Genomic DNA, 14,373 nt, shown 5'->3' with positions numbered 1-14,373 from the left:
TTTCCCTCTACATATACTCACAGACATAAACAGGAGATTACACTATTAGAAAATTTAACAGATTCTACAAATGAATTCAAGGCAGATAAGGAAAATGGGATACTTTGGATTTTTAGTTTGATTTCTAATGTAGGTCAAAGATCTCACTCCAGCAAATTCTATATCAAGTACATGGCTTCTGTATCTGTTTCAATATATTTTTTTCAATAATAGATAATGAACTTCATTGCTAGGTAAATTCTTCCATTAATTTATTTTTACTATCTCAGTTTACTAGTTTCAGCTTTAAATATGATATCCTTGTACTTTTTCTTTATGGATTGTCAGAAAAAAATTACTATGAAGGAATTGCTGTCAATGATCAAGTTACTGTTTCTCTCTCCTTGACAACTGAATTGCCAGAACTGTGCCCTGTACCTTTAGGGTTAAACTACTGGTGTTGCCAATAACTGAGCAAAAGAAGCCTCAACACTGAAGGCTTTACTGGCATGCTTGTATCTGCAGTGGGACTTTTGCTGTAGGAAGTCAAGCTCTGCCAGCTACCAGAGCTAAAAATCTCTCTTCTTTCCACAGCTACTGAGCACAAATGGAGTAGTAGGTAGTAATAATATCAGTTCTATACCACAGTCGATAGTTGTGGATAACAATGGACAGTTTACACCCTTGGACTTTTGCAGAGGTGGAGGACACTGTTACCTCTTCATTTTGTAGTGATTCTGCTTAAACTGGTACAAGCTGATCCATCCCTTTCACTCCATCCCTTTCATATATTGTGGTACTTATGTCAGCACGCTAAATATGTCAGCATAACTTTTTCTATGGTCATGTCATGAACCAGATCCAAGCACAGATCTGGCTAAAAAATATCCTCCTGGGTACTCAGTACTATGCTGTGGGTCCTGCAAAAATGGCAGAAGGCTTCAGAAATGGGCATTACAATGTTGATCATAAAGTCTCTTTGCTGTTCTTACTATTGGTTTACATTCTGAAAGGCTTTACTTCCTGAGTGCATCACTGCCGTGTCACTTCATGTAAACATTTCCACTCTGTCAACGTTGGCTAATTTAGCAAAAGGCGGTGAGCACCACATTTGAATACGAGGTGCCGTTGGAGTCTATGAAGCATGCATGGCGTTTTGCTGTGTTTCCTGCTCTACATTGGCTAGCAGATGCTGATGGTAACTGCAGTGGTGGCTGGATTTCCCACGCAGCTTGGTGTGACACAGCCTGCTGATCCATCACAGCCTGTCAGCGCTCTCACAGCATGCCTAATGAGGGGGTCTGTGATAATGTGGAAGATAAGCGATTCCCTTCCCATCAATTGATCCTTGCACTTCTAGGTGATTTGTCTTTGATGCTTCTTGCAGCATCTTACAAAGCTGCAGGCTAAAAAGCCAGCAAATTTTTCTTCCTTAACTTAGAGGATGCCTGGAGTCAAATACAAAGGCAAATATGACAACAGATGATGTGTACTCAGAAATCATACATTGGACCCTAAGCAAAGGAAGCAAAGCTTAATGTATTTCTGCTGGGGCTTCCCTTTCTTTTATTTTCCAATAATAAAGGATTTTAGGAGAAATAGTTATGAAATGTAAATAAAATAATAATTTTGCAGATGTCAAAATCATGAGCAAAAGAAATGTCAATATTCGAAAGAGATTCAGCAGAAAGTTAGAAATTAGAACTCACCAGAAGATGTAATTTGTATACAAGCTTTCTGTTAGACTTGTGAATTTTACTCCTTACATACCTGTGCTTGGAACTGTCACTACAGGTTCCAAGTAAAGATTAAAAACTAGTTTGGCTTTCTCTTGCTTCTCAAAACCCATCCATTCCCAGGCATTAGCAACCTTCAACTTAACTTCAATGTGACCATCCATATAATAGTTTCCTTCTTCCTTTAAAGCTTTTACAGCTGTGGGAATACAAAATTTTTGATAGGAAGAACATTGATTTCAATAATAGACTGAACTGGGAAAACCTAAAGAGTGGGGAGTGGGAAATATAACTAACTAGTCTTAATTGCCTATTTTGCTCAGAACTTAACAACTCCCTCTAGCCCTTAAACTGCCCCAGGAATATAGTCAAGGAGTACTAAAAATGGCTCCACAGGCTTTTACCATATATTCTGAAACTGATGCCTCTTACTCCCAGGAAGAGATGTCACCACTATTTTCACAAAGTCACCTCCACCATCTCAGCTGCTTCCAGTCCTGGGCAACAGAAATGGTCTCTCTGCCATGTTCTTTTCTGTCAGTGTAGATTCTACAAAACCACTAATACAAGGTGCCAGCCTGTTCCACTGATATCACACCCTGCTTCTCGAAATCAATTTTGCCATCTTAAGTGCTGCTAGGTTCATTTCTGGAGTGGCATATCTAGGCAGACATCTATCAGATATCTCATTAGGAAACCCAGAACAGAGCAAAGAATCTTGATGCAGACTGTATTGTTTCCTAACAAAAATCTTTGTTGCCTTAAGTACTGTGGAACTCTCATTGGGAGTTCAATAGCCATTAGTTCTATATGATCTGTTTTAATAAGCTATAAAAGGGTAAGATTTTAATTGCTAAATAGCAATAAACATTGATTTTTTTTTTGCCTTGCTGCTCTCCCCAGGACGAGCCACAATGGCTCTTTAGCCTGGACTGTCAGGTTTTAATTTCTAGTTGTTTCAGCTGTTATCTCCTTCCCTGCTCTCACATTTTTTTTCATCATCCAACTCTTGTTACAGCCTCCAGTTATGAACTGGAAACCTTCCAACATCAAAATTCACATGGAGAGAAAAAGCTGCAATGGGGACAGGAAGAATGGGAGACAGAAGCTGAAAAAGACTAATGAAGGGTAAGCATTAACAATCAAAATTCAACCTTGATTTTAATCCTGACTTTTCAATAAAAAATGTTGAATTTTAGTTATATATTCACGCCAACTTTCAGAAATACATTGTACACATCATGTATCATTTAATCACATTCCTTTCTAGAACAGGCATACAAAATCTTTACAATGCAATGCAATACTAAAGCATTGCATAGATATTTTCTGTTACAAAATGATAATTTAGCTATATTAGACCTATAAGAGCTGGTCTTTACCTGGTCTTTGGGGGAGCAAGGAGTTCATAACCCTGCGACTCACATTTTTCAGCTTTTTTCACAGGCAGCCATTATCACACTATTTAAGTAACATTGCATAAAATTGCAAAGTCTCAAGCGTATATTCTGGCAATTAGAGGCTTTGCTCTAGAATATTATGTACAATCTGGAATACTATAAATAGTTAATTACAGACCAATAATTGATTCTGTATAAAAGGAGATATGAGTTGGCAGGAGAAATAATGATTAGCCAACTGAACTAAGAAATGTACAGTGATATGAGTGGTACAAAACGTCCATTTGTCCAGCAACTACAGAGGAATTCTCAGGATAGAAATAGCATGGCAGTTTGATTTAAATGGTTCCTGTCATCTCAGTTTTTGAAATATATGGGTCTATAGTCTCTAAATTGTGCCCAGTAAATATATATTTAAAAAAAAAAGATCACATAAGGAAAAAAAAAACCAACTGTCAAGAACAACATTTTCTTTGTAAGAATAACAGTATCTTGAACTTGCTTGTCCCTGAATTTCATTAAATGCTAATTTTTCTGACTGACCTCAAGACACTGTGACTAGTAATTGAACTTTACTGTTAAATTGCTTTTTTAATTAAACAAAAAAAATGTTGTTTTTCTGTAATTTTTTAAAATCACATGATTTTCAACTAAGTGTCTAAAGGAAATAAAATCTTTCCTTCTGTAGCAGCTTCCTTTCTCACTTTTTAATAAAACCAAAATTATTTAATGGTTTTACTACTATCACATGTTCTATTGCAACTTCACAGAATATTTTAAAGCTACAGATGTGTCATGAAGAATAGAATTATAAGACAACCAGCTTTAAAATAAAGCCATGTTGAAAAGATAAAAATTAAAATTAATTTAAATCTTCATATTTTAAATTAACGGATATATTTAAGATTAAAGTCAAATATATATTTTTTGTATTCTATTTTTATTCTACTTTCAGAAACCAAACCATGATTTAGTTCAAATCTGGAAATAAAACATGTTTCAAATTATCAACATTTCCAGCAAAATGCAAATATTGACTTTCAACCCACTTTACCAGCTTCTCCTGCATTCTGTTTGAGGAGCCTTCTCTCATCTCACTCCTTGATCTTGGGCAAATCACTTTGTGTCTCTCAGATTCCCCTTTTATAAAGTGAGTAAAATATTTACTTACTGTTCTTACCTCCAAACAGGCTTTCTGTGGGTTAATTAGTTAATATTTATATAGCACTTTGAAAATCTAAAGAGTTATATTAGTGCCAAGCATTATTATTATGAAACCTTTTAAAAACATATTATTATGAAACCTTTTAAAAACACAATGCATGATCAATTAGCTCAGATCAAAGGACATGTAGCTGCGAAGGATCTAATCAAAAGTTTATAAATAGAATTATTGAAAGCAGACGAACTTTTATACTACCTCACACTTAAAGTACACAGAGACCTATTAGTCACCACCATGCCCTGTATTCCTCATGTCACAGACCAAACAGCTAGAGGTTTGAAGAAAGCCAATATTTTCTGTATTTGTTTAAGAGCTCATTAAGCAAACTGAAAAGTCCTGTTCTACAATATCTAAAGGCCTTTATTTAAAGTGTTATGTGAATATGGCTAAACAAATAGGAGGAAATGCCTCTGAAATACATTAATATCAGTTATCATTGGTATTTTATCTAATCAGAAGGCCATGCCATTTTCTCTAAGGCTAAAACCCAAAGGTGGTGACTTGGAAATTTAGTTACAGAGTTTTTTAGCAACGATAGAAGCTGATGTGATAATGAGGATAATTTTGTCAGAATAAAATTTAGGATAATATTGTCAGAAAATTTTCATTGTCTAAATCAGGTGTTTCTTTTGCTTCAGAGGTAATAGCATGACATATTTGGCTGTGGTTCTGAAGTTGAGAAAAGACATCAATATCTTTTAGCATTTTTTGTCACACTGATTTTTGGATACAAAATGAAGGGAGGAAGGATTTTATCCATAAATATGTATCTATACCCTTCATATTTTGAACTGCATCTATATATCTACCTAGTTCTTGGCAGTTTCTTCATCTGCCAGGATACCTATTAGTCAGTGTGAATCCTAGTAAAATATATTTTAAAATATTTTTAAAAAGTTAAAAATTACAGCTATAGTAATAAACCCAAAATATATTATTGAGGTTCACATTTTCCTTTTTGACTCGTCATGTTCATTCTTCCACCTGTGCCTTTCTTTATTCTCTTTGATTAGGAATTTATCTACCTGATTTTCTTCTCTTTCTCACTTCTTTATGAATATACCTTGCAGCTCTGGACCTCTGAGTACTGCATGTCATATAATATTGTATTTTAAAATTAATTTCTGTGAAGAAAAGTTCTTTCACACTTTTTAGTCTACTTCCTCACCTCCTTTTTGACATTATAATGTTTAAAATGATTCAGAGGCTTCAATTCAGCAAATGAACTACTATTTACAATATTCAAGGTATATTTGTATGTCTACACCCATTTATATACCTACACCTATTTGTATACTTAAGAGGCTTTAGCTGCAGTCATCTTTAATCCTGGATTTTCAGGAAAAAAGCCAACACTCTTACAAATTTTTATTTTCTCTTTAAATTCAAAGTAATCCTAGAAATGCTAATTGGAAGGAAATTAGGAGATTATCTAATTCAATCTCCTGCTTGAAATGGGACTAATGCCACTATCAGATTAACAATAATTTTATCTAGGCAACAGAGAATGCTATAAGCATCTGTAATTTTGTATTAAGTATATTACAGGGACATATAATCTTTCCAAAATAAATCACCACAAACGGAAAAAATAAAAGATTTAAAAAGTGATAACTTACATGAAAATACTGATGAGACATTAAAGCAGCTTTTTTACAGCAATGATGATACCCTAGACTGATTGAAAATAGTTAGTGAGGACATATCTCTCATCTTCCCCATTCGTTTGTGCCCAAATCATATGCTCTGGGACTTTTTACCTACAAAAATCCTTCAAACACACCAGACAGCAAAACTGAACATTTCTTTTAAAACAAGATTATTGAGTCACTTCCATTATATCACTGGGCTGGATTGCTCATCCCTTTCACTTTTTTAAAAGCATCCTTATTTTCAGGATGAAGCCTTGTGTGGTCAGGAAGAACAGGATGAATCCCAGTATGTATCAAGTCATTAAGAACTCTGCACCATCCCAGCATCTGTTTTCGCAGCACTTCTCTGTTTCTTACACCCTTGAAACTGGATATTCCTTAAACTACTGTGCATTGCACTTTCTTTATCTTTTGTGAAGTAGTTTGAACTATGTTTTACATGTTATTTGACATAAAATATAAGCAGTGGGTTACTATCCCCTTCCTTGATTTATACTGTATTCTTCTTCCAATAAAAGTTAATGTCCTGTTTGCCCTCTTCATTGCAGCAACATATTAGGTTGAAAGCTTTATGTTTGGTTTTGGTTTTGGGTTTTTTTAATAATAACTCTCTAATTCTTTCCTGCTAAGTACGCTCATAGCTTAAGAGATAATTTTTTCATTGCATTTTTAGTTTAACTTCTATTGCACTTACATCTTACTTGAATAACATTTATCATTTGTTAGTCAATGCATTAAAGTTCTCCAAAGCTTTCAGTGCGCATATACTTTTTGCCTTTTGGTTTCTATATTGAATGAACATACTGTGTTCAGTACCAAAAAAAAAAACCCCAACCAATGCAAAGGCTCAAAGTCCCCTTATTTTTTATGAGTATTATCGCCCCAAAACACCAACATAATTTTGTAATAAAAGTTCAATAACCCCCTTGGCTGAGATTTTTAATATTATTCTCATACAATATTTTGGCACCCGTTTTTCTTTTTTTATAGACTTGCCTTGAGCATCTTAAATCACAGAGTTTCTTGAAAGGCCTGGGAGATTACTAGGGCACTGCTATGGGTTTCAAATTTTTCTTCTTTGTACATACCTGCTTTTGCTTTAAAAGCATCAGATTACAGCAGAATTTGAGATTAATTTATTAATTTATTAAGACATTTTGCCAGTGATATTATTTGAATGTTTTCAGTGCTAGGTCTTCAGACATCTGAAATATTGGTTGTTGGAGGACTGGTCTTCTTTGGGTTGTTTGGAGGACTACAGCATATCACTGTTAAACACTAAGGAAGATAGCAATGGTAACCCTGGTAGTCCATGCTCTCCTGATCATTTTACCTATAGATTAATGTATTTTTCTCATTAAATGTTATTCTTTAGAATGAGAGAAGGCAACTTTTTCTATAACTAGATGAAAGCTTTGAGCAGTAGATATATTGTACAGAATGTCAAGATAACATACTCTGATCAGTAGAACTATAAAAACATGTGATGTTCATGAATTGTTAAGATACTGAATAGGTCACCTATTATTTTAAAAATGTAGTAAATTTTTATCAAGAATATCCACAATTAGTAATATCTGTGGTACGTCATGATCTATATTTCTTATGTCATTTATCAGAATGCAAGTAAGCATATTTAGTCTAAATTATTAGGATCCTGGAATGAAGAAAGCACTATCAAAAATCTAGTGTGTTCACAGGAAGATTCAAATCACAAAGATTGCCAACTGATTAAACCACCTAACATGTTACGTTATCAATGCAGATTTTTCTTGCCTCTTTTAGTAAGTTTTAAATAGCTCAGATAAATGCTCTGCAATTAATCTATTTGAAAGTCTGTTGAGACATAATTCTTGTAAGGATTTTTTCTGCTTCTCTACCCCAGTATTTACCAATAATGTTCAGGGTGTACTTGTTTGCTTCTCATAAATCTGCAAAATAAAATGTCATTGTTTGCTTGGCACGTGTGATCATCTCAGAAACTTCTGTAAGAAACCTTATCTTGCTCTTTGGTAGCAAGGAATAGTATTAATAACCATAACACTGCAGAAACTAGTAGCTTGTTTACTTTGTCAATAAAGACAAAGTTTTCTTCAGACCAAATATTTTGGTTTCCATGTGTTGAGTTTCTCTGTGAGTATCGGGTGCTAGAAAACTAAAAAACTCAGAGAAATCTCAAGCAGAACTGCTAAATCTTTCCTGGCTTCCAGCAACAACAAAATACCAGCCCAAGATGACTTGATTCATCATCAGCCAACTGAAAATTCTGCAAACCTCAGTCAGACATTCAGAAAAAAAAAAAAAATCAAGGTTTCTAAGAGGGTTTTCTTTTTTTTTTTTTTTTTTTTTTTTTTCCCTTGTAATAACATTTAGAAATTTTGCAAGACCTTTAACTTCCATCTGTTTTTCATGTGGAAGTTGTATGCAACCAACTACTGATTGAAGAAACTGTACAAAATTTAAGCCAGTAGATGATGTTTTCCTGAAGCATCAGATATTAATAGTTCAATTAAATTTTGTGACAGTGTCCACAACACATTTGTTGTCTGGGGTTTTTTTTGGATCCTCCCACATCCCAGTCTTAATCACTATTTTTACAAAACTGAACAAAATGAACCATGTTTGAGTTAGAAAATAGTGTAAAATCTGCACAGAGGCCTGGATAAGTCATCAGATACAGTCATACAGAATGATCAAGGGAATTCATTCAATGAATGCATTCACTGACATTCAATTTAAATTGTAACCCAAAGAAACCAGGATATTAGAAGGTATTCAGACAGCCAGATTGTGATGTGTCCAGTACCTGTAACTGGGATCAATGTTCCAAAAAATCTCCATTCTTAATTAAATGCAAGGGAAAGGAACACATTCTTAAACATTTGCTGTTTAGATTAGTGCTAAATCACATACAGCTACATTTTTTAAAATTAACAATGCTGAGCTATTGACCAACTTTCAAAATCTTGACGTTACTTTTAAATATTATACAGGATAACTGAACTCTCTTGAGTATTCAGTGGTGTTATACTCTTGACTATACAGTGGTGTATGTTGGTTCTCCAAAACATTTGAGATTGATATATCTCTCAAATACCACTGAATAGAGAGTCACACTAATACTCTCTTGAGTATTAGTGGTGACCTTCAGACCAGTGAAGGTCTTTTTCATAAAATCTGATCTAAATGCTCACAATAACAGATTCAGAGATTGATTGTTTTCAGTAACACTATGGAACACCCCTGCAGATTGAAAACATCTTTTTTTTTTATTAAAAACAGTTTTAACAGCTGCCAAAAAAACAAACAAGAAAAAAACATAAATTCAGACACATGTACCCTGTAACTTAGATGCAAGAATGAAAACTTGGTAAGAGCAGATGGAGTATTCTTTGACTATAAAGGAAAATAATAATTCTTTGATATTTGCTTTCATTATGACATCTCATTTCTTTACACCTTTTGCTATGGTTGTGTTCTTTATTTATTCCTTAAAAGCAGATGGCAAAAATTACAGAAAAATATCTTAGGCCTTTGTTTGAATTCTCTACTTCTTCCTTATCTAAATCTCAGCTTCCTTCTAAATTTCAGCTTATGGATCAAATTTTTGAAAAATAGAGCACCAAGCCAGTATGTCCAAAGTGTGATAGTTCATCTGCCCTATGTAACAGATAAATAAAACAAAATACCGAAGTACCAAAACACAACTTGCATAGCTATACAGGGATCAGAACAAATGTTATAAGACCTTCTGTCCAAGTCAAGGACTCTGAAAATCCCTGCTCAGCTACTCCAGAACTGTGGTGGCACCTTAGTACCAGGGAGAGAGGTCTTCAGCTTTGCTGGGGTCCTCCCTCATGTCTCAGTCTCCCTGGTGACAAGAATTGGCCATTCAGTTTGAGAACCTCAACATGATATATGTTCCCAGCCTCATCTAATTCATACCGATAGGGATTTACAAAAGGCATTTACAGCTTCCATTTTCTTTCAAATATTGCTAGAAGAAAATGGAAGGTGACAGGTCAGGTTGTAATCAAAGCACTCATGCTGGGACAGGAAAACCCAGGTTTTTGTTTGTACGTAAAAGACATCAAGCTCCCTGCAACCACAGCTGCCACAAGTGACCCATATAAGGTGCTGTAGGCTGGTTTCATTGAAAAGAGGGGAGGAGGAAGAGAAACCACCTGCCTCTTTAACCTCTTTTGTTGAAGCTGCGTTCCTGTGAAAAAAAGAGTCCATGGAGCATGACTGAAGCCTTGTGACTCAATGGGGCACAGACCACCAAGCTTTTATGCCCAAGTCAATTGTCTATTTTACTAAGTGACTAATCAATGCAAAATGAATGCATCAAATTAGTGTTTTTTCTGCTGAATAACTCTGAGTGAAATTTTTTCTACCTGCTCTGCTTGTTTTTAAATGCTTATGGTTTTAACCCCTGCAGTCAGTAAAGCCCAACACCTACTAACATCTACTGCACTCAGTCTCACACATGACATAAACCCAAAGATGCTGGGCTTGTCAGGTTCCCCTTTCCAATAGGTGGGAGCAGCAGACTACCTACCACTGCTGCTCCTGTTGCCCTAAAACAACTCATGAAACACTAAGATTCTCAGCCAGCCATATCACAAAGCATGAACATGCTCCTGCCTCTTTTATAAGCCAAGAAATGAGAACGAAGAGCTAAAATAAAAAAGTGAAGTATACTGGAGTTAAATGCTTTACCTTTGTTCATCATTTCATATGGATAACTGAATAAAAACTACTGCACATAAAAACACACAGGCATCTTTTTTGGTCAACACCTCCAACATATAATGTCACACTGAGTTTTTATCAGAATTGGGAAAAATTTAAAAAAAGATGGAAAAATTGCCAATGAAATTTTGAAATGTCTGAATATGAATTTCTAGTTTATAGTCAGAAATCCCCACTTAATTTTAAATGGCAATAGTTCTAGAGGAAATACTCTTTTAAGCAGTGCTAATTTCTGCAGACGCACAGATAGTAAGAGGTCTATTCAAACCATGCAGTAATAGCCATTCTACAGTGTATATCTGGAGCCCCATTAAAATGCAGAATCAGGGCTTTAGGCAAGCTGCTGTCGTCACCCTGCTGTCTCTGTTCCAGCTTAATGGAATCTTATGACAGACACTGAGCAACAGATGAAAATGACTCAGATAATTTATTCTTCTATCATTTCAGCATCTATTTAAAACTTTAAAATGATCTATTTCTCTTAACACATTTTGATATTCTAACTGAAAGCTAGTCTGTATTTTGTTCCACTCGAAGTACAAATTATCACTTTTGGGGCTATTAGCCAGAGATACAAAAGGAAAAAATCTAGGCCTTTTTTTTGTCCTTTCTTGCAATTTTCATCATAAATTATAGAACACTAGATTTCCAAGTTCAGGTCGAATTTAAATAACAGCAGGTCTACATTTAAAATTCTTTTGTATATTAGTATTTCCCTAGGTGTCAAATCAGAAAATGGTTTGTGCTGTGTTGTTTTGGTCCTGCAGAAAATCTATAGTGAGTTTAATAAAGAAGTACAGTTGTCTAAAATGTTACATGCTATTTAGTCTAGCTATAGAGAAAGAGAGGGAGCTATATTTTATTCACATTTACTGCACCCTTTAGGTCTAAACCTAATAGGCACTTTTTCATAATCTAGAGCACTTTATATTTATGAACTCTAATTTAGTTCTTCCCTTCTATACTCCATTATACTGGAAAAAGTTTCTCTCAAAATTGGAATTCTTAGCACTGAATGATGTGTAACATTTTTTGTCAATGAAGAAGCACACCTTCACTTTACTGAATTTACTTTATCTTTCAGCAAGTTTTATTTTTATTTTAAAAGCCCAAGTCAATTTGTTGTTTCCTGTGTTCTAGCCCTCTTCATAAGTGTGTCACTGATGTGTTTCATAGTACACCTCTATCAGGGTTTCTGTTCTGCAAAAGTGTAACTCACTACAAAGATATTTAATGTTTACTCATTCACACTCCAAGTATGTTAGCAACATGGTCTACACCTGTGGAAATCTATAGCTATGGCCTTATGATTGTATTTTGCAACATCCTTGGGCAGCCCTGTTGCTTTGAACATTCAGTAGGTGAAGTTATTAAAGAAAGCACAACATTCTGATAGAAAGACTATCCTCCAGATTTAGACATCTAAACTTAGGTGTTTGCTTGTGCTGTAAATGTCTAAATTTCTAATACTAATGGAGAGTGATTCAGTGTAATTTGCAAAACATACCTACTAGCTAGTCAGATGGACAAGCAGAACTGACTGCCACACTAAGAGTTTCTTTTTTTTCCCAGCTATGACAGCAGATGGCTCACATCAATCATTGGAATTTACTTCAAGAGACTGGATCATTTTCAATACATTTGTCTCCTTAGGACTCTGGAGGCATTTTTTTCCATTGTTTTTTTTGTTTGTTTGTTTGTATGTTTGTTCATTTAATTTATGGCCTTACTTTTCTAATGTAAATCCTTGGTTTTAAAGGAAGTGTTGTGGTTTAACCCTGGTAGGCAGCTAAGCACCACACAGCTGCTCCCTCACTCCCGCACAATCAGAAGGGTAAAAGTGCAAAAACTCGTGGGTTGAGATAAAGACAGTTTAATAAGTAAAGCAAAAGTTGTGCGCACAAGCAAAGCAAAATAAGGAGTTCATTCACTACTTCCTATTGGCAGGCAGATGTTTAGCCATCTCCAGGAAAGCAGGGCTTCATCATGCGTAGCAGTTACTTGGGAAGACAAATGCCATAACCTCAAATGTCCCCCCTTCCTCCTTCTTCCCTGCAGCTTTTTACTGCTGAGCATGACGTCATATGGTATGGAATATCCCTTTGGTCAGTTGGGGTCAGCTGTCCCAGCCGTGTCCCCTCCCAACTTCTTGTGCACCCCCAGCCTATGCGTTGGCAGGGCAGTTTAAGAAGCAAAAAAGGCCTTAACGCCATGTAAGCACAGTTCAGCAATAACTAAAACATCAGTGTGTTATCAACACTGTTTTCATCACAAATCCAAAATTTCAATAGCACTATATAAGCTACTATGATGAAAACTAACTCTATCCCAGCCAAAACCAGTACGGTTATTCTGTCCCAAGTGCAGGGCTTCGCACTTGTCTTTGTTAAACTTCATACTGTTCTTGCTAGCCCACTCTTCCAGCCTATCCAGGTCTCTCTCTAAGATGGCTCTCCCTTCTGACATGTTCACCTCACCACCTAGTTTTTGTCATCGGCAAACTTGGTGAAGGTGCTTTCAGTCCCATCACCCAGGTCATTTATGAAGATGTTTAGCAGTGTGGGGCCCAGTATCATTTCTTGGGGGACCCCACTTGTGACAGGCTGCTGGTCTGAGTAAAAACCATCGATCACCACCCTCTGAGTGTGGCCTGTGAGCCAATTTTCCACCCATCTTGCAGACCACCCATCCAGTCTGTATCTTGCCAGTTTGTCCAACAGAAGGATGAGGGAAACAGTGTTGAACGCTTCGCTGAAGTACAGGTGAACAACATCCACTGCTCTCCCCATGTCGACAGATGTTATTTTGTTGTAGAATGCGATCAGGTTAGTCTGGCATGATTTGCCCTTGGTAAATCTCTGCTGGCTTTTCCCAATCACCGGCTTCATTTTGTTTGTGATAGTTTCTAGGAGGACTCATTCCATTACTTTCCCAGGGACTGAAGTAAGACTAATGGGCCTGTAGTTTCCTGGGTCCGCTTTTGGGCCCTTCTTATAGGTTGGGTATGACATTTGCCCCTTCCAGTCATCAGGGACATCCCCTCATCTCCAGAAATTTTCAGAGATTATAGACAGTGGCCTTGCAACAATGTTAGCCACTTCTCTTAACACCCTGGGGTGGATTCATTCACATGGTTTAGTGGGCATGGTGGTGTTGGGTTGACGGTTGGATTCGATGATCTTGGAGGTCTCTTCCAACCTTAATGATTCTATGATTCTATGATTCTATGATTCTATGATTCTGTCCGAGCCCAGATTTATGTGGGTTGAGCTCTTTGTAAGAGGCCTCAGACCAGCCGTTCCTCCACTACTGCTGGGTTGACATGTGTTGTAGTAGCTACTTGATCCTGTGATCTGGGGTCCAGCTACATTGGTAAAGGCAGAGGCAAAGATGGTATTGAGAACCTCTGCTTTGTCAGAATTACTAGTAACTACTTTCCCTGCCCTGTTTAGTAATGGGCCTGTGTTTTCCTTGTGCTTCTGCTTACTGCTCACATATCTGAAGAATCCTTTCCTTTCTTTGACATCGCATCATAGCTGGTCATGAGATAAAGTTTTATCATCCAGAGTGAGCCATTCACACACACCTTAAGGCCTTTGTGTCATTTAAGACATTTCCATGCTCCA

The 14,373-nt window shown here is 36.1% G+C and overlaps 1 protein-coding gene across 1 annotated transcript in view; it reads right to left on the bottom strand.

Annotated features, from left to right (window-relative positions):
• The window catches only part of LOC103926215 (RNA-directed DNA polymerase from mobile element jockey-like), a gene marked incomplete at its 5' end in the record, with an annotated part of 48,356 nt that extends 34,493 nt beyond the window's left edge, over positions 1-13,863 (bottom strand). Inside the window, 1 exon segment of the mRNA XM_009335056.1 lies at positions 13,516-13,863. Coding sequence (XP_009333331.1) covers positions 13,516-13,863 — 348 coding nt within the window.
• Positions 13,864-14,373: the final 510 nt, after the last annotated feature.

The sequence above is a fragment of the Pygoscelis adeliae genome, unplaced genomic scaffold, assembly GCF_000699105.1.
Source record: "Pygoscelis adeliae isolate BGI_AS28 unplaced genomic scaffold, ASM69910v1 Scaffold101, whole genome shotgun sequence".
Classification (NCBI taxonomy): domain Eukaryota; kingdom Metazoa; phylum Chordata; class Aves; order Sphenisciformes; family Spheniscidae; genus Pygoscelis; species Pygoscelis adeliae.
This window is presented reverse-complemented; position numbering and strand designations above follow the sequence as displayed.